We start from the raw sequence: 20,785 nt of genomic DNA, 5'->3' as shown, positions 1-20,785 counted from the left end.
TAGTTATTTAATTCAGTCAAAGTTAATAATTTTTTCCAAATCGACCATCTTGATTTCTGTGCTTGTCATACTGTGACAGTTAATATAAAATATTTATTTGCAATTCAGCAAATTTAATTTTTTGTAATGTCATTGTATTTTTAAACTATTTCACATGATACCAATATAATTTTTTACCAGCAACTTAAAAATTAGGAAAATTTAATATTATAACAGTATTGCACGTTATATTTTCATTTGCAAAAAATCATTAAGAATCTAGAAAGAGTATATAAAATATTTCAGATGTGTCTTGCAATTTTCTCCTTTTATACTGTTAATATCATATAACTTGGCTTCCAAATTATAATTCTCATTCCACTCCTTCCATAATTCTCCTTCTGTGCCAATCTCTTGAACATGATTTGCTTTTAATGTGTCATCGTCCCTTTCTCAATATACATTAAATAGATATTATAAAACTTGTAAAAAATAATGAATGAATTATTAATTACATTAACGCATTTACTTTATTCCTGTATTTTAATGATCGTATCTAGTTATCTATACTTATAATAAAGCTCAATGTGTGTGTGTGTGTGTTGGCGCTCTACAGGCCAGACCGTTTGACATACAGCTACCAAATTTGGTACATGTAGACCTTGGAGGTTGGGAATGTGCACCTGGGGTTTCTTTTTTCGAATTTTTAATTAGAATTTTAATTATTAATTAAAAACTAACTTTCCCGCCAAAAAAATCTTCCATTTTCCCCACCACCAACTTTTCTGCCAAAAAAAACTTCCATTATCAGTTTTTTCAGCTTCAGTTTTTTTTTTTCTCCCAACAGTAATGAGGCTAGGGTTAAAATTTTTCGGCGGATTATTTCAATCGATTCTGTTTATTTTCTTAATGTTTGATGCATTTAAAATTAAACATTGTTAATGAATCAATCTTTCAGATTCATTCTGAAGTACTTTTGAATTAAAATAAAACAGAATAAAGGATATTAAAAATTTCTAATCCGCATAGCGTTACCCCAACTGGCGTAGAAAAAATCACGTATTTGCGTTACGTAACCGGCGAAGAAAATTCACGCATGCGCATTCTGTTCTGATGGTTGCCATGACAACGTTATCAATGGATGATTTAAATTATTTTTGGGTTAGTTGCATGCTTTTGTAAGTAAATTGTATTTATGTTAGTTATATATTTTTTGTATATGCTTATAGTTTTAAGTACATCGTTTTTTAAGTAGTTTTTTTTAAAACCTGTTTTCAACCGTTTATTTTAAACGATTCGTTTTATTTTCTTAGTGTTTGATGCATTTAAATTTAAACATTGTTAATTAATCGATCTGCTCATAATGAATCTAAAAAAATTTTGTTGACCAACTCTTGAGATATTACATAAATTTAAAAAGATATTCTTTAGTGCCCATAAAGTTTAAACGCTGAGTGACTCTATTTTCAGTAATCAGATTATAAAAAAATGCTTTGTTTCAGTAAAAAATATTATTATATTAATTGAAGATAAATTCTTTCCACTTTAATTTAAAGCATAAATTCTACGGGTGCTAACAGAAAATGAGAGAGATACATATTACGTTATGACTGAAGGCCTTTATAATATTATGAATGAATTATATGATAATCAAAATTTGAAGTTTTAAAATATTTTGATGAAGAAGCTATTAAAGTAGAAATTGCATAAAATATTTAATTATTAAAATTTTAACGAACATTAAGATTGGCGAACAGGCTGGTCGCCAAAGGCGGCTAGTAAAATTATAAGTACATTTCTTCACTTTTTCTACTGGTATGTGCTTTAGTTTGGTAGCCGACTATTTATACAGATTATTGTGATGTTATTTAATTTGCTTGCATTTTTGTGAAAATTTTGTATATACGGTCACTTTTTTACTTTTTATATTTGTATTGCAGTGCTACTTTCATCATTAGATAAAGGCTATTAAAATCATTTATGTTTTTTATTATTATGATATCTTATAGAATGGATGTTTTTAAATAATTTTGTAGCTTAAACGAGCCAGAGAAAAGTTAGGGCAGTCTTGTGAAATGTGCTGTAATTATGAACTTCAATTGCAACATGTACAACAAATGGAAAGTGAACAACGTAGCAAAGCTGCTGTCATAGAACAGAAACTTGAAGATTATAAAAAAGATTTGCATAGAGAACAAGAATATCGACAAGAGATGAAAGAAAAATTTGATGAAATATCTAAAGAATATGAAATGAAGGTGAATAGTTTATCTTTTAGAATTTTCTTTTTCATAATTATGTAATGTTCCTCCATTTTAATGTTGATCTAGTACTATGATGATTTTTATGTGTGAACATTTAAAGATTCTTTCTTATATTTTCTTCTCTGCCATATGATTGTCAAAATATGTAGAAAAATCAGTAAATCAATCAGTTTTCCTTGAGGATATATAATAATATTTGATTTCAGATGTTTTATTTGCTTTTCTGTATATTTATGAGTTATATTATTATTATAAAAATAGAGGATTGGTAATTAAATCAATTTGCTAACACATTAAAATTTTAAATTATACTTAACAGAGTTAAATATTATTCCATAATTTTATATTGCTGATAAATTATATATATATATGTTATGATTATGAATTTCAAAAATTATGTGCAGTTCTGATACCAATTAGAATTCGAAAACTTATTGAATAGGTTTTAAAAGAGAAAATCTTATTTAAATAAAAATTTATTCACATCCTTACCCTTTTAAATCATTATTTTCAGATATTTCTTAATTGAAATAATGTAGGATTATGCATAGACATTAAGTATTTCTTTTCAGTAATTGCACTGAATCACTATTTGAATTTATTTTCTTTTTAGGTAGGTGCATAAAAAGTCATTAAAATTATATAATGCGAGTCATCTCTCTTCATGTTCACACTAAACATGTGGAGATGTAACAGATTTTTTTTTTAAAGATGAGATCAGAAAAATAACTTTTTAACTTGTCCTTTAGAAATGGTATCAGTTTTATTTTAAATTGCAATTTTCTAAAGACAAAATATTGCAATACTTTTCCATCTGCCTTCAAACATTTTAATGCTATTTTTTTTTAATTGCAGGTTAGTCAACTTTTTAAAATGCGTGGAGAATTTGAAAAAGCTTATAACCAAATTAAGAGTCATTATGAAATTTGTCGAAAGGAATTAAATGATTATCAAGTAAGTATCTAATAATGATATTCTGTTAGATAGAATTTATCATTATTCTACTTTTTAATATCTCCTAAAAAAACCCAGCTAATTAATTATTATTTATAAAGTCTATAATTAGAAAGATAAATCTTGTACGTATGATATTTCAAAAATCATATACATTTCTTATTTAAGGTCTAAGGAATAAATAATTGTTGATTCTGGCTTCTAATGTTCTATAAAATTTTGCTGGGTTAGATTTTTTGTGGTGTCCTAATTATTTTTGAATAAGATAGTGTTTTTTTCCTTGTTAAACAGTTGAAATTTTTTATTCCTTTTGTAGATTCTTTTAATAAAATACATAGAAATGTATTTTAAACAAGCAGATAAAATCTTGTCTGAAAGCTATAACTTTTTTTTACAACAGTATATTTTGTGCAATTCATTATTAAATATAAAGCCTTTAGAGTTATACTATTAAGAGTGTATAAAGAATATTTGAGGATGATTATTAATTATTGTGAAGGTATATTTTAAAGTGCAATTAAATACTTGCATAAAATGAACCTAGTTGGTTTCCATTGAATTCGTATAAACTTTTTGGGAGCTTTTATTCTTCAAATTCTTTAATTTACAGAATTTTTATAAATGGTTTTTAAATTTTCAGAAACAATTCTGTTTTAATTAAACCAGTATCATTGGTTACTTTATTATAGCTTTTAGTTAATTTTTTTTTTCAATTCACACAATTTTCTCTTTGAATTACTGTTAACTGTATTATTTTAAATACTGTAACTTTATACTGTTACTGTGTTTAAAATTAAATTTTCAAAAAATATTGTGTAATGGAGGTATCGATCTAGTATTTTCAATTAGTTGTTGTATAATAATATAAGTAAAACGGCATTAAAAATATTATGATAGCTATGAATTTCTATTTTATTAATTTACTGACTATCACAACTCTTCTCTGTTATAATTAAGAGGCAACTAAAAATGGGTAATCTAATTAGATAGTCAGAATATTAGATATGAGTCGTAGTAAGTAATGTGTTAAATAAAATTTGCTGTTGATTCATTCTATATTTTCTTACTGAAATTTATTCTTTAGTTTGCTTATAATTTTTATGCACCACTGAAATATAAAATCTTAGTGCTATAAGTATATATATATATATATATTTTTTTTTTACTTTTAGTCTACTGTTGTGATAGAGAGAGATGCTTTGAAGAGAGAAGTATGTACTTCTGATGCTATTTTTTAAAATTTTTGTGCTCTTTTTTAAAAAATAATGAGATGCGATTGCAATGTTGAAACATTAATTTTTCTGATTAATATCAGACCCATGTTTTTATATGTATTAATGTGTCAAACTTGTCCATTTTTTTAAAAGAAATGTGTGATGATAAAAATTAAAACTTCATTCTTGTATTTTAAGAAAATGTGATTTTTTAATGATAAAAACCACAATAGCTTTTCTCATATAATTCTTAATGCATATATAGCTGAAAAGAAAAATCTGTTTATTTTTATCTGCTATCTTTTATCTGTTAAATTTTTATGGTTGATTGCATTCCTATTATGTCAACTGATACCTTTCCATATCCTTGATTACTCTCTGAATTTCTCTACTGATATCAGGCTTTTGTCTGTATTGACAATTTTATTGTGATCTCTCCAAAAGTCCTCCTTTTCTAATGTACGTATGCTGAGCTCTGATTATCCAAGGGGAGATATGTTTCTGTCTCCTCATTATCACCACACGTTGTGTTTTGCATATCAGTTAAATTTATCAGTTAAAAGTTTAATTGGACTAGAATACTTTCCATTTTCATAAAACCTAATTATTTTCACAAAAGAAAGTAAATATGCATGATAGTTGCCTGCTATTGAATACAGATTTTTTCTTTTTCAACAGCTCGAGAGAGTTCAAAATGAAAATGATGTCCTACTTGGGAAACATATTGCCAAAGCTCAACAAATGCGGAATGAAGATATTAATTTGCCTGATACAACAGAAGTAATATATCTATTATAATACTTGTGTTTCTCTGTATTATAAAATGTATATGAATCTTGAAAAACAGGTTATCTGTCTTATATATGTTAGAAAATTCTAATTAACATAATTTTATTTTAATTTAATGCGATACATTATAAATTGCCATCATGTTATTTAAAAAAATATTTTACATCATGTATCTTTCTAATTACTTTTGTCAGTTGGTTTAGTAATCAGCCAGTTCACATGCATGTAGATTCCATCTGATTTCAGTTATTCTATTAATTTTATCAATCTTTTAGGCATTTCTTCTAATGAAAGATTTTATAATCCATGTGTAAAAGCTGCACTAAATATTACTGTATTAAATGCTTTTAAATTTACACTTTTCTTGTCATCAAATCTTGATTTTGGTAAATAATATTGAACTTGCGTTTTACAAAATTCTGAAAATGCAATTTTTACTTAGAATTTTATTTAAATTTATTGCTTTCATCCAAAATCTGACTAAAAGATGAAAAGACATAGGATTATTGCTCTATAGGGATATATATCTAAATGACTAATATTTCATCATCTTCCAAAAGAATAATGAAATATTGCTAAGTATTGAATATTGTGTATATTTACTTACTGGTATTGTCATTTGAACTACATTAAAAAAAATGGATGAAAAAATTGAATGTGTCATAGATGAAATCATATGTGATCCTTGCAAGATAATTTTTTTATTGCAATTGAATCAGATATAAACTTTATTGATTTTCCTGTATGCCAATTTTTTAATTTCTTTCTGTAATTGCTACAGTTAAATTAATCAATTTTTTTTTGCTTTATACTTAAAAAAAATATATGTTTGCATCATAAAAGAGCATGGAAATTCCCTTTAACTTAAACACTTGCCATAGAAGTAAAAATTAATGGATTTTAAATTTAAAGGCAATTTCTTGGAAATTTTTATTTTTGGATAAAATTTTCCATTCATTTTCCTACCTGTTTTTTGTACTTTATTTGGTTATATATATATATATATATATATATATATATATATATATATATATATATATATATATATATATATATTAACTCTTAGATGTAGATTCATCTTAGTGAACAGTGCATTATATCTCTACTATAAATAAAGGAGAATGTATTCTTTGGTTCACTGTAGGATAGATCATTTGACTTTGAGCTATCAAATTTGGTATATACTTTTAAGGGTAGAAATGTGCAACCTAGAGCAATTTTTTTAAAATTTTAATTAATTAAAAATTAGCACTTTGGTGACTATCTGTGGAACTCTGTCATCTTTATGAAAAAATATTATTGCGTAAAGCTGATTTTTATGACAGTTAAAATTTAAAAGATTATCTCTTGACTTTTGCTATTTTAATTGTGCAAAATTTTCCAGAATTGTGGCAATTTTTAAAAAAATAATTTTTGCATAATTTTTAACAACAGATTTTATTGTGTATTTATTCAATAATAAGAAAACTGAAATTAAAATCCTGATTGTTTCATTCAGTATTTCATCTGATGATTTTTTATTTATTTCATTGTTGAAAATTAAGGAAGAAGAATTTTGTTTAATATATTTATAGTTTATATAAAATAATAAAAAAGTGAAATCAGTGAAGGAATAAAAAAGTGAAATCAATATTTCAAATTTAGAAGCTAAATTATTCAGACTGTTACATTTTTAATAGCATTTAAGATGTCATGGAACATGACTCTATTAGGATGCTTCATATACATAATGAGCAGAACTGATGCAAGGCTGTTAAAATAACACTAATGTGATGTCTCTCACAATTTAATGTTAAAAAAAAATGTTTTTTTGGCGAATCATGATTTATAGGAGATTAAATTGAAAATAAACACAATATTCCTATGAAACCAGCAGGATTCCAAAGATGGCTAGTATGTTATATATTTATATTTCTGTTTTTCTAGTTTGTTGCAAAAAGACAAGTACGAAATATTTCTAATTAAAATTTTTATTTTGAAATAGGAATTGCAGTTTTATTGCCTGCAAAAACAGGAAGAGCTTATTACTATTAAGGCAGCTAAAGAAAATATGGAAGAGGCATTGAAAGGTGATATTCAGATGTTAAAAAATCAGATTATGAGTGAACAAACAGCTAAGAAAGGGTTAGAAGACACTTATACTCAAGAACTGGATAATCTCAGGGAGCAATTAGGTAGACTCATTTTTATTATAAAACTTGATTATTTACTTTTTAAATTGGAAATAGTTATGTAATTTAAAACAATTCCAGGTAATGTATTTGAGACATAATCAATTTTAAAAAATAGTAAAAATTTTTAATGCAGTAATGTGTGGGAACTAGTTATTTTTTTATAAATTATTTGTTGTGAATTGCATTCAAATGATGAAATGGCACACTAATTTGTAGATTTTGCAATCATGATCCAAAATTCTATGAAATGTGCTTTATAGAAATTGTATCAGAATTAGGGATTGCATTACTGGTATACCGGGATACCGAATACTGGTATTTTGAGCCATTTGTACAATTTCGTAATACCGGTATTCACAAGTTTAAATACCGGTTTTTCAGTATTTACTAGAAATTTTTTAAATTGTCTCCACTATATGTTCAGGGATCGCCAACATAGCGAAATAGTAATATACGTTTTTTTTAATGTCTCCCTGACGGGCGGAATTAATTAACTAATTAATGGCTTAAAACTAAATTAGAGAAACATGGATTATCCCTGAAAGAAGAAATTGTATCCATAATGACTGATGGAGCAACAGTTATGAAAGAAGTTGGAAAGTGGATTGGTGCAAATCAGCAATTGTGCTATGCTCATGGAATTCAGTTAGGAGTAATAGATGTATTATACCAAACAGTAAAATCCAAATACTGTGGATATAGAAACTTCAGATTCCAATTTTGAAGAGAGTAAGAGTGAGAGTGAGAGTGATATTGACAATGAAGATAATGACAATGTAATTGTTGAAGAAGATATTTCTCATGAGGATGAAACATTAACCTATCAAGAATCGCTTCCTATAATTTATAAAGATCGAAAAATTGTTAAGATATTTAAATGTTCCCCTATAAAAGATGACATATTACTAAAATACATACTAACTGAAAATAAAACAGAATATATGTTAATATTAGATTTTAAAACACGTTGGAACCGTTTACTCCTAACAGCACACATCACACTAGAACAGCACACATCACTATCTGAAGATTTTATATTACATTGAAATATCGCACAGAAGAAAGGAATATCGAAATATAAAATGTCTTATGGTATTTACATAATTATAATGATTTTAAAAATGAAAATGAAAAAGAAGAAAAGAAAATAAGCAATTCAAATCTGATTAAGTTTATAGTAAATTTTCTTAAAATTTTTTACACTCAAACCTATCCACATTCAAATCAATTCGGTTCAGTTATCGAAGATTATGATGACACTAATGTCGATAGTGAAAAGGAATTGTCTCTTGAACAAAAACTAGAAATAGCGATAAATAAGAAAATTTCAACGAACCAAAATACAAATCAGAAATCAGCTATATCCAAAACCATCCAATAAGAAATCGGTTTATTTGAAGATGAGGGATTTAGAGGTAAATACTTGGAAAAAAGTATATCGTGCATTGCTAACAGTACCACTAACTATCATAGACGCCGAAAGAGCGTTTTCGACAGCTAGTAATTTTTGCACAAAATTACTTATCAGGCGTAATAACAATACAATTGATGCATTATGTTTTTTATGATCACATTTCAAAAATTTGTATAAGTACCATAGACTGAATAGTGATATTTACAATTTTTTGTGATTTAAAGAAATAAGTTATTCCTTTACTTTTTTGTGATTCTTTATATATTGTTATAATTTATAAGTAACAAATTATTTTTTGTGATATTTACCCTTTCTAATAAAACTGGCAAATAAAACAAAAAAAACACCTGTGGTTTCTTTTTCTAAAATTTCTAATACCGGTATTAAAACCGGTATTTTTTAGATCTTAATACCGGTATTAAAACCGGTATCCCGGTATTAAGATCTAAAAAATACCGAATACTGGTATTGAAATTTTGGTCCGGTATTGCAATCCCTAATCAGAATATTATATAAAATAAGAATCTTACTTTTATAAAGAAATTTCTTTTTTTCATGAAATAATCAAAATTTTATTTTGTATTATCTGTGAAGTTGTTGGTATTAATAAATTTGAACAGAATAGTTTTTTTCCCCCCTTCATTATGATGATATATATTTCGATTTTACTGGTTTTATGCATTTTTTTTTTTTTTCACTTCCAGGCCACATTTTATTATTTTGATTTCTATGATGCTGTTAGTTGTTATAAGTCTTATTATTTTTTTAATTTTAGATGTTGCTCAAAATTGATTATATTTAATAAATACATCTGAATTTAAAATTTAAATTGCGTATAGTAAAGTGTTTTAAAGGAAATTGTGAAATTAAAATTGATCATTGGTATTACTTATTTATTTGTTAGTATGTTGAAATCATTTAATAAAATAAATTTAATTTGCTTTTGAAGATTTGAAGAGTAACTATGTTACCATTACTTGCCATCATAATAGACAGAAATGAGTGTTAAAAAAGTAGTAGAAAAATTCTTAAACTAAATGCTTTTCTTTTTTAAACAAGGCAGATGTTGGTATTTCTTTTTGTATATTTTTCATTACTACAAGCCACTGCAATCTCCTGTTTTTGTTTTTAAAGCATGATTTCCTTTTGATTTCTTTTTTCTGCGTATTCACATTTCTCTTAATTAAAATGTCTGTAATTTATGGAATTAAGCTTTAGCAATATACCACTTAAAAAAATTGACTGTTTCACATATCCATATTAATATAAATTTGTATATATTGTAATTTAACCGAATTTCTTTTGAATTTCATTTTATATATATTATTAAATATTAATTTATGAGAAGCAACAAAAAAATGATTTTTTTTGAAGAAATTTACTTATTTAGTATATTTTATATTTACTTAATTGTCTATTATATTTATATATACACATTTATGCTTTTTAATATACTGTCAATTTTGAAAAATATATTGGAAGATAATATATCTTAAATGAATGTGTTTTTTTTTTTCTTTCTCAGTATTACAATAATATTTTAAATATTGCTTTTGATTTCTTGCTATTTTTCATTTTATTTTTATAGGAATACTTGAAAGTGTTCAGCAAGAATTAAGTGTTCAACAGTCTCAAAATAGTGAACTAGAAAAACGTTTAACTAATTTGTTAGAAGATTTGAAAGCAAAAGAAGAAAAAATTTCTTATTTTCAAACTCAAGTAAAAGAATTATTACTTGCTAAGGTGTGTAGAAGACTTGTATTCCATGTTTTTGTAATATATTTAAAAAATCATTTTTCTTTGAAAACAACAAAAGTTTATTTCTTTCAGTTGAAATTTTTTGATGACATATTAACATTTATCATTCTCATTTTATTGTAACAACATTATTTGAAAGTATTATGATATTTTCTGTGGATAAGTAAAAGAAAATTTAGTACATAATTTTAGTATAATAAATATATTAACAAATATATTTATTATGCATTATGATTTCAATAATTAAATCACCCAAGTTAACTAATTTTTTTTTTTTTGCTTCTCTTCTTTGGGTTTATTATAAATGAATAAATTTGGACATAAAAGCAAAACAGTTATTGAAGAATTTACAATTTTATTCTTAACTGTATTATTCATGTTTGCATATATTTTTACTGTGCATATATTATGCATAGATTAACTGTGCATATATTTTTAAAAATCAAAGCTAATGGATTTTGATATTTATTGCATTGAAATTTGCTCTTGCAATTTTCTTGACATTGTCTAAGAAATTAAGTGTACTTACCAAATTATAGGGGAGAAAAATGCATGAATTTGTTGATTTTTTTGTGATTTTGTTTGACAAAAATATTGAAATTGCTTGACTATTGCATAATATCAAAATATTTTTTCAGAAAACACTTACTAAAATTTTGCATCATAATTTTATTTCTGATGTAAGTTGACATTGCATTAAAAGGCATAATAATAGTTTAACTGTTCAGTTTTTCTTTAGAATTTTTTTAATTACTAAAAAAAATTATTATTGCTGATACAAGTTTTCTCTTTTCTAATTCTTATAACTTCATTTTATGTAATTCAATTTCAAATTAAAGTGGAGCTGTGGTAATTCAAACCCTTCAAAAATAATTATATTCATCTTTGTTAAATTTTCTGAAAAATTATTATTAAAAGTAATGAAATAATAATAATAATGAATAGGGAACAAAACTAAATCCTAATGCCTGAGTTTATTTTTAACTTAAGTAAATTATTATTTAAAAATGATACATCATTTTAAATTGTGAAAAGAAAATTGGTTACCATCATTTAATGTAATGTGACCTTCTTGACAATGCAGTGTTACATCATTGTTTCATAAACATCATATCCATCAATGTAGATGCATTTTGTTGATCTTTTTTGATTTAGTACTAGTTCAAGTGCACTAACAAAATTTGAGTGTAATTCAAGGCTTCAAGAGATCTAGACATCTTCTTCACTTTCTTCAGGATTATTTTGATTGTGATTATTGATTATGAGAGGCAGTAAATCTGTGGAAACAGTGATCAACTGTCTTTCAACAAAAGTAATTTGTTCATTTACATGAAGGATACTTCAACATGATGTAGGCAATAATGCTTATAAGATCAATGACATGAATTTTTTTACTGCTTTTAATTCTGTAGGCTACTTTTAGGGCCCCTTGTTGTAATAGCAAAAAATCATTTTCAGTTCAAGGTAACAGGGGTGTTTGTGCTCCGGGGAAACCCCGGAATTCCGGGGATTTTGAACTTTGATACCCGGAAATTCCGGGGATCGTCGTTCAAAAGGAAGTAGGAATAATAATGAATTATTTATTTTGATCTGGGTAATTTTGTTTGCTTTGAAAGCAGAAAATGCAAGGTCAGTGTGTGTGGTGAAAACTTTTCCTTTCTTTCTCCAAAGGCAGTGATAATGCGTGAGAAGGGGGAAAAAACTTCTTTTTTGTTCTTTCCTTATTGCGAGTTATGACTCATTCCCCCGGTTCTCGGACATTCTCTTCTGGATTCTTTTCGGCAAGTAGGCGCGGCAGAAAAAAAAAGGGAGAGACTTCGTTCAACCAGATGTGCGATAACGTGACTCTGGGTTCAAAGGTCTTATCTCTCCTGGCGTGGCGCCAATAAGTAGAGAAGGGGGATTTTTCGCTGTATTAGCTATTTGTTATTGATCGCTTCGCAACTTTTTTTTCTCCGCTGTGTAAAATTTTCGTTTCATTTATTGATGCACGTGTGAATTTTTCGTTTCGCTTATTGAAATATTTTTTTATTTATGTACGCAAGAGAATTTCACTTTGAAATTTCAGCATATGAAACAGAAATTACCCCTTAAAAATTCATATCTAATTAGTTTTACAGCATTAGATCCAGAGCTAAGAGGTAAAACCAGTACAATATTAGCTTTTGAAAAATTATCATCTTTTATGTCCCATATTTTTAGTGATAATGAAAAGTCAAAAGTAGAAGCTGAAATAAGGTTATACCAGAGTGATATTGATATCACCAAAGAAATGCTCTACACATCTGATGAAAGTGGAAATCAAGTCAAGTGTACAATTGATAAATATTGGTCTAAAGTTTTTAATTTAAAAGATGATTTCACAAATGATTATAAGTATCCTACATTGGCTAAATTGGTCAAAGCCTGCCTTAGCTGCTTCCATGGCCCATTAGTGGAAAGTGCATTCAACTTAATGGATACACTTGTCACTGACTATAGAACCTCTCTTAAGATTGATTCCCTAGATGCAGTGCAGACTATTAAATATGATTTAATGGCTTCTAAAGAAACCTCATGTGAAAAATATGGCTCAAAAAATCCAATGACTGATCCAATTCACAAAGATCTCTTACTGAATATGAACAGAAGTTGGAAAACATATCAAGAGGACTTAAAAACATGTATTTCAGATGAGTCGCCTATAAAAGTCTCTGAAAAACCTTCTACATTAGCAGAAAAGCAAACTGCTTCTACCTCTGCATGTGCAGTTCTCGAGGAAATTTCTTCAACTGTAAATGAGGAAAATAAAAGTCAACCTTCCTGCAATTATGAAGTTCACCACAAAAGAAAGACAAGCCCACAAACATCAGAAAATAAAAAAAAAAGCAGCAGAAATTAGATAATTTTTTTAAAAAGAATTAATTCAGGTAATTTAAAATATTTGCATAAAATGTAGTAGTTTATATGTTTGAAAATTTATGGCTATTAATTTTGCAAAAAAAAGTAATTCATTGAACTTTTATAATTAGGTCATTCAATACTTCATAATTGTAATTTTTCATTTCTCCCCCCCCCTTCTCGAAACTCCAAAATGCCGGTAGTAAGTCCGTAAAAGTTTCCGGGGATTTTTTGGGGTCCCACAAACACCCCTGAGGTAATTAGTTTTAGCATGTTTGTCTACAGCTCCATTATACTGTGCAAATTGCTATTAGCACCTTGTATACATGAAGCATTCTTAAATTGCTATTTTACTGCATTTAGTATATCAAAAATAACTGAATTTCTAGAGTTTTCTAAATTTTGAGAATCCAAATAATGATCAACCCCATTTAGTTTGAATTTTTGAGGTTCCACTGTATAAGCATGAAAGCTATTTTTTTTAAAGTGAAAATAGGCAGAATTTCAGTTATTAAGAATCAACTGTCGAATTACAATGCACATTAAAGAATTTATATTTAAAATACCAATCTTTTGTTTATAGTCTTACATTTTCTTTGATCCTGAAGATGTTTAAATCTTACTATTTTTCTTCCTATTGCAATTATTTATTGTTTTAAGCATAGTAAATGATACTTTCCTGAGATTAATATCTTTTCAATATTACTAGCTTTGTTTGTTAGAAAATTCTAAGTATTATTATTCTTGAAGTACATATAACAATTCTTTTTTTTTCCCATCTAAGAATTATGAAAATAATTTTTTTAAAAGTAAATTGTTTGATTAAAAATGAAATTTAGAAACTTGATTGTTTTAATGATTTTATTCTGAATTGTTAGCATTTCAGTTTTTGAGAAGGAATGTATTATAAGACTAGAAAAGGGTGAAATGATTGTTTAATGGACCAAATTTTAGTTTTTTTTTTTTTTTTTTTTTTTGAAATTTTGAAGAACTTTTTTTTATTTTTATTTTGTGACAGGTGCTATTTTATTAATGATTATTTACTGGATACAATTTTTAAGCTATTTTATTGATAGCTAGGGTACAGGGAATTTGAAGATTTTTATCTCTTATGCTGTTACCATTTAAATCGGTTTTAGTTTTCTGCATATTGTGAAGTATATAAATTTAAATTTTGAAATGCTGTATAAAATAAAGAAGTGTTAGAGGTTCATTAAAAGTATTTATTTTCATGCAAAACAATTCATTTGTACTTCTTGTTATGTTAACTTTTGTACTGTATTCAAAACAAATTCCATGATAAATATCATGGAATTTGCAATTGAATGCTTCTTATGTATGTATAAAATTTTATCTTTCATTACATTCTTTCTTGTAAATTAAACATTTTGGCATCAAAAGATACTTGTGGTTGGTATATGGTATATTGAAAGCCAAGAGATGTTTTTATTTCTCAGTCAAAATTAGAGGAAGAGTTACATGTGTTGAAATCCAAAGTTCAGGGTCTTCAGTCTGATTTAGACAACAGTGAAGCTGTCCAAAGAGACTTTGTAAAGCTCTCACAATCTCTTCAGGCAAGTAATGGCTTAATGATGAGCAGGCTTATTTGTTTCTCTTGGTTTTGCACTGTTGCATGCTGTCGCATGTCTTTTCTTTTTTCTTGGCTCTATTGGTATCAGGCTAGATTCTTTATTATTATCTCAATTGTTCTATATGCACTTTTTGTAATATTTTTTTAAGATTTGCTATTGCATTATTTTCTGAAGCTTTTTAACTTTCACCGATATTGCATTTTTTCTCCAACAATTGCCAGTTTTTTATAATTGTATTATTTTCTTTTTTCTCTAATAAACTTTTTGTATAAAATTCAAGTATCTATATTAAATATGATTTGGTAGCCTTTATAACTATTTAATAGTCAATTTTTGTTTTTAATTCCACAAGAATGTTATTGCTAGTAAAATTTTTATTGTAACTTTCATTTTTGATTGCAAAATTTCTGAACTACTATTAAAATATTTATGATAACAAGGAAACATGTTTGTGTGAAGTGTATTATTCATTTATCTTTATGTGATAATTTTGCACTTAATATGGATTTTTATTTTTAAAAATCAAAAATTGCTTTGCATTTATTATCCGAAATTTAATAATAAATTTCTTTGTATTCACCTTCTTTTGGTGTTTGTAATATGCAAATGATATTTTAGTATATTTGAATTGATTTGTTTTCATGTGATTTGGTTGGATTTTTTTTTTGTTGCAACAAGCAATAAATAAAAAAGTTATGTAAAAAGTTGTCTATAGTTTTTTTTATTTATTAAAAAATTCAAAAAGATAACCGTAGTATTTTATTATTAGGTAATTGAAATAAGGCTTTTAACATGTAGACCTATATTTTTACTATACAAACTTTTTTTTTTCATTTGATTCTGCATTTCTTTTTGAATGAATCAGGTTATTTTTATGGAAAACTTTTTTTAATGAAATTTATGTAAATGAAGTTAAGGAATTATTTAAAGCTTATGTATTATTTCAGATGGAACTTGAAAAAATAAGGCAGTCTGACAGTGAAGTCAGATGGCAACATGATGAAGATGTTTCAGAATGCAATACTTGTAAAAAGACTTTCCAAAGTCGGAAAGAAAAGGTTTCTAAAAGTTTTTTTATACTTCTTAAAGAATGATTTACATATTTTTAATTATAAATTTAAAATTAAATATAATTTTTAAATTATATTTAAATTTATAATTTATAAATTAATATGCATAAATAATAAATTTTTATCAAAAAAGTGCTATAAAATTCTTATTTTAATTTCTGTTCTAAAAATAAGTATAACAAATTCCATCAGATAAAAAAAACTTTCTTCTTGATGTAATACTCTTTTTATTAGCATTTGTGTCATTTAATATGCTGATGGATATTTAAATGAATGCATACTTATATTGAATCTGTTTTTCTTTCTATTTCAGTTCCATTGTAGCCATTGTGGTAAAATATTTTGTTTAGAATGCACTTCAAGAACTGTAAATAGTGGACCGAAAAAACGGCAATTCAAAGTGTGCAATGTGTGCCATACGCTTTTAGATCATAAAACTGCTCCTTATTTTAGTAGTGATCCACCGCAAACACCAAGTTAAGGAAGAAAAATTTTATTAGTGTTTATAGTTTAAGTATCTTTCCATCTCCAGATGTGGAAATCACTTTAAAAAGAGCAGTTGAATGCTATTTATTAGCAAATGCTATGCATTTGTGCCTAATGTAAAACATTATAACATCAGTTACTGAAAATAATGAACAATCCTAATTAATAGAATTTTGTACAGACTGAATCATAAAATTGCTATAAATTGAAGTAAATACTGAAAATCTTAGACTGTGATGATGAAGTTTGTATGATTATCTTCCACTCTGAATGAATGATGTATATGTTAATTTAAAAACTAGTCTTTAATGAGGTAATTGTTGTTGTGTTTTTCAGAAAGAGCATTGGTTTAAATTTTCTAACTGTTGAGCTGTTTTTTCTCTGTATAATAGATGTTGATAAAATCATTTGTTATTTTTTTAAATTCAAAATTTAATAATGTTTAATTGAATGGATACTGCACATATACAAATTTTACATAAATCTATGCTCTAAAATATTAAATTTCTAAAAAAATTAACATTAATTTTAGTTTTGGGTATTAAATTTCTTGAGAAAGCCGTACAATAAGTGAAATTTGTTTTATTTTCAGTAGTTTTTCAAAAATGTTGTTTCTGAATATAATTTATTGTTGTTTCTTATAAATATCTTTTCAATAAGCTAATATATTTATTTTATTGCTGTTTAAAATTTACTGCCTGTTAATATTGATCATACATTAAATAACTTTCTGTAGATAAATATTATATACTGATTGTTCTATACATTTTTTTATTCATATATTTTTCTATTTAAAAGTAATGAGAAATGTAATTATTATTTTATTTCAATATAAACAGTTTTATTTGATTTTAATATAATACTGATTAAAAGAATTTTTTTAAGAATACCAGCATAACAACAAAATATTAATTGAAAGTAAACAACCTTAAGAATTACACACTTCTATTATGGCCAGAGGTGCAATTATTCAGATAATTTTTGCATTTGATATATTTCAACTACATTGTTATAACCACATATATATAGTTAATATTTCAAATTATTTATTAAGAAAAGAGCATTTTTCCAAGATATTAATTCTTTGGATTATATTTAAAAATCTGTCTGTTTTAATAATATGTCTAATCTTGCAATTTAAAAATTTAGCTAATAAATACTTAAATTTCTTACTCATGAATTTTACATTAAAACATTCTTTAGAATTTTTTTTAAAGCTTCATACATTCTTTTAATTAGAAAGCCTTTGTAGAAAAAATTGGTGAACTTATAGGAATATAAAAGTACAAATATCTACTTGTATTAAATTTAAGTAGTCTTTATGTTCTTAGCAAACTTTTAATATTGCATATTTTATTAAACCGAAAGCTCTAAAAATTTAATTAATTCTTTATTAAATTTTTGTTTGAAATAGTTGTAAAAATTTGAAATGTCTTATTTATTTAATTATAAATAGGTTATAGAAGTTTTCCTTACTGAATGAACAATATTCTATTTAATGATATTTCAATCTGCTTAACTTTATTCTTGATTTACATAATGAGATCAGAACTTCTGAAGCTTCACCTTGTAATGTAATGCCAGATACTTTTTTAAGTGTGATTCTCCAAATATTTTCATGAAAGTATATCTAGTCGACTTTTAATTCTTGATTTCAGACTTTCTTTTCATTAGGAGTGTCCATATTTCCTTCTTAATTCGCTAGAAGTATTATAATGAATGATTTTGCAATACAGATTTTTAATTTCATTGTTGTCTTAATCCAAAGAATTTTTTTTTTTTTAAATTCATAATTGCAGTTTTTTTTTTGAAACTATGGAATAGAAGATGCTTAGTTCTTAGATTTTTTTTTTTCTTTTTTAGATGCCATTTCCATCCTACTTTTAGATTTAGAAATGTTTATACTTGCACATCTTTCTTATTTATTCCAGCAAGTTTTAGAAAATGTAGTATTTTGTTAAGTTTAATTACAAGTTATAAGCATCACATATCATAGTATTATATTTATAGCTTTGTACATTATAAGCCACTATCATAGAGATAGTCAGCTTTATTTTGTTTGATTCAATATAAGGAGAAAAAAATAAAGATAAGGCCCAAATTGGGAAAAGAAAAAGATTTATATAATATCATAAAAATGCAAATTTGGTTAATTTCTGTGTTCATGTTCTGTCATTGAATGCATTTGATAATGTGGCGGGAAAAAGATTATGAATTAATAGTTTATTCCCAAAAATGTTTGTACTAGTGATTTTTGATTTTACTGTCTGGAAGAAGATATCTTAGTGCAATATTGTAAAGTATCAATGTGAAATTCTTATAAAAATTTTAGCAATGTAGTTTAATTAAGTATTAAGATGGAATTACGGATTGCTGATATCATAAAATTAAAAAAAAAAAAAGCCGCGAAATTTGTCATTTTTAGGTCAAAATTAGATTAAATACATGTAAAGAGTTTAAAAGTCACTTATAGAATCATTTATTAAATATTTTTCATTATGTAGTATATTATGGATTGGTGATGCTTATGTCTTGTGATCAAAAGTTTTAATTTTCATTTATGAGGGCATTTTTTTTTAAAAAGTGATACTGAAATATATTATTTTGTTAAATATCTGTATGTTTCTGTTGGCACAAACATTCCAATAATATTTGTATGCATTTTTGAAACAAAAAATTAACTGTATGTTTGCTGACAGAAAGCATGAATTGTTTCTACCCTGTTTTAGTTGTTGAAATAAATTATATTCCTATGTTTTGTTACTTTTTACAATTCTGATTGCTGCTGTTTGAACTGAATGCTCAGTGATAAAAAATAAATTCAATTTTATTGAGCTTTATGAACAAAAGTCTTTGTGGATATGAATCAATGATATGTAAACTGAAAATTCACCTTTATTTGCTTCTCTTTTCCTCCTTTTCTCTGACTTGTATATATTGTGTAAAATAAAAACCTTTCTTACAGAATTTCAGTCATTGTTATTAAATTTCTCCCTTGAAATATTATTAAATTTATATAAATAAAATAAAAGTAGTATAATAAATAAGTAGTAAATAATAAGTAGTAAAATAGAAGTGTAATAAAATGTTATGCTTTTTTTAAAGATGTACCGACGTATTTCATAGAAAGATATGTAAACAAGCCTTGCAAAGCGGGGGAGGGGGGGGGGAATTTAATATTTTATCTTAAGCTGAATACCTCTTAACTTTTGATGACTTTTTACTTTCTCGCATACGTAGTATAGAATTATTGCAGTATAAAGTCTTGTATCTGTAGTAAAGAAAGTATAGTAATCGTCAAAAAAAATTCGAAATCAAGATTTTGACGAGTCACCACGTTTTTCTGAGTTAAAAAAAGAGCTTTGAAATTGTCCGTTCGTCTGCCTGTCAGTGATAAAAATTACTCAAAAATGCTTCGAGCTGGACGGTTGAAATTTGGTATGTGGTCTTTACATCAAATTTTCTATCAAATTTTGAGCCAAATTCGTTCAGAGGAAGTCCACCTGTCCAGCTCTTCAAGTTACACGATAATTACAAAACGAAGAGAGCTCAATAGGTGAAATTCGGTACACATAGTTATAGTGTAGACATCTCAAATTTTAAGCCAAATTGAATTACGGGTTGGTTGTCTGTCAGTCTGCCCTTTCAGGAACTTATAAATGAGATAATTAATAAACACAATTGTAATACTTAATATAGCAAATTAAGTATGGGATTTTGTGACTACAAAATGACGTGACTAGTTTCGTGTTAAATTTTTATTTTAATTTGTTGAGAAAAACATGTCTAAAACATCTAATTCAATTTTTGGATACTATTAACGTATGCCAGGGAATAACCGCCCAAATAACTCTCCAAACATGTAACTATACGTAAATTCACTAAAAATGTCAAATTCACGCCAAAGGTTAATATTTCGTTAATATTGTACGCCAATGCCAGGTAAGGCGTTGTTTGACAAGACAAGTTTATTTGAAAATATGCGAGAAAGGTTTAGGGAGAACACTACTACTCTTTTTAAATGCAATAAAATTCCAATTATACGAATTGATTTTGAAAGAAGGAATATAAAAAAAAAAAAAAAAAAAAAAATTGGGAAAATATTAGTGGAAACTTTTATATATAATTTTTTAAAATTGTAGAATTTGCGGTATTTACTATTTTCTGCGCCGAATGCTTTTCCTAGTTCTAGTTTCTTAATGTCACAATTT

General features: G+C 26.0%; 1 protein-coding gene across 4 annotated transcripts in view; it reads left to right on the top strand.

The window, feature by feature from the left end:
* The window catches only part of LOC129961059 (rab GTPase-binding effector protein 1-like), a 57,144-nt gene extending 37,603 nt beyond the window's left edge, over nt 1–19,541 (top strand). For 3 of the 4 annotated variants that reach the window (XM_056074981.1, XM_056074965.1, XM_056074904.1), the window contains exons 11-19: nt 2,016–2,237; nt 3,099–3,197; nt 4,370–4,408; nt 5,090–5,191; nt 7,185–7,374; nt 10,377–10,531; nt 14,884–15,000; nt 15,966–16,076; nt 16,402–19,541. In XM_056074981.1, coding sequence (XP_055930956.1) covers nt 2,016–2,237; nt 3,099–3,197; nt 4,370–4,408; nt 5,090–5,191; nt 7,185–7,374; nt 10,377–10,531; nt 14,884–15,000; nt 15,966–16,076; nt 16,402–16,569 — 1,203 coding nt within the window. In that variant the 3' untranslated portion in view covers nt 16,570–19,541. The remainder of the gene's footprint in view (nt 1–2,015; nt 2,238–3,098; nt 3,198–4,369; nt 4,409–5,089; nt 5,192–7,184; nt 7,375–10,376; nt 10,532–14,883; nt 15,001–15,965; nt 16,077–16,401) is intronic. The other variant, XM_056074973.1, reaches the window with a different exon arrangement.
* Nucleotides 19,542–20,785: the final 1,244 nt, after the last annotated feature.

The sequence above is a fragment of the Argiope bruennichi genome, chromosome 1, assembly GCF_947563725.1.
Source record: "Argiope bruennichi chromosome 1, qqArgBrue1.1, whole genome shotgun sequence".
Classification (NCBI taxonomy): domain Eukaryota; kingdom Metazoa; phylum Arthropoda; class Arachnida; order Araneae; family Araneidae; genus Argiope; species Argiope bruennichi.
Note: the sequence above shows the minus strand (reverse complement) of the source record. Positions and strands in the feature narration are given on the sequence as shown.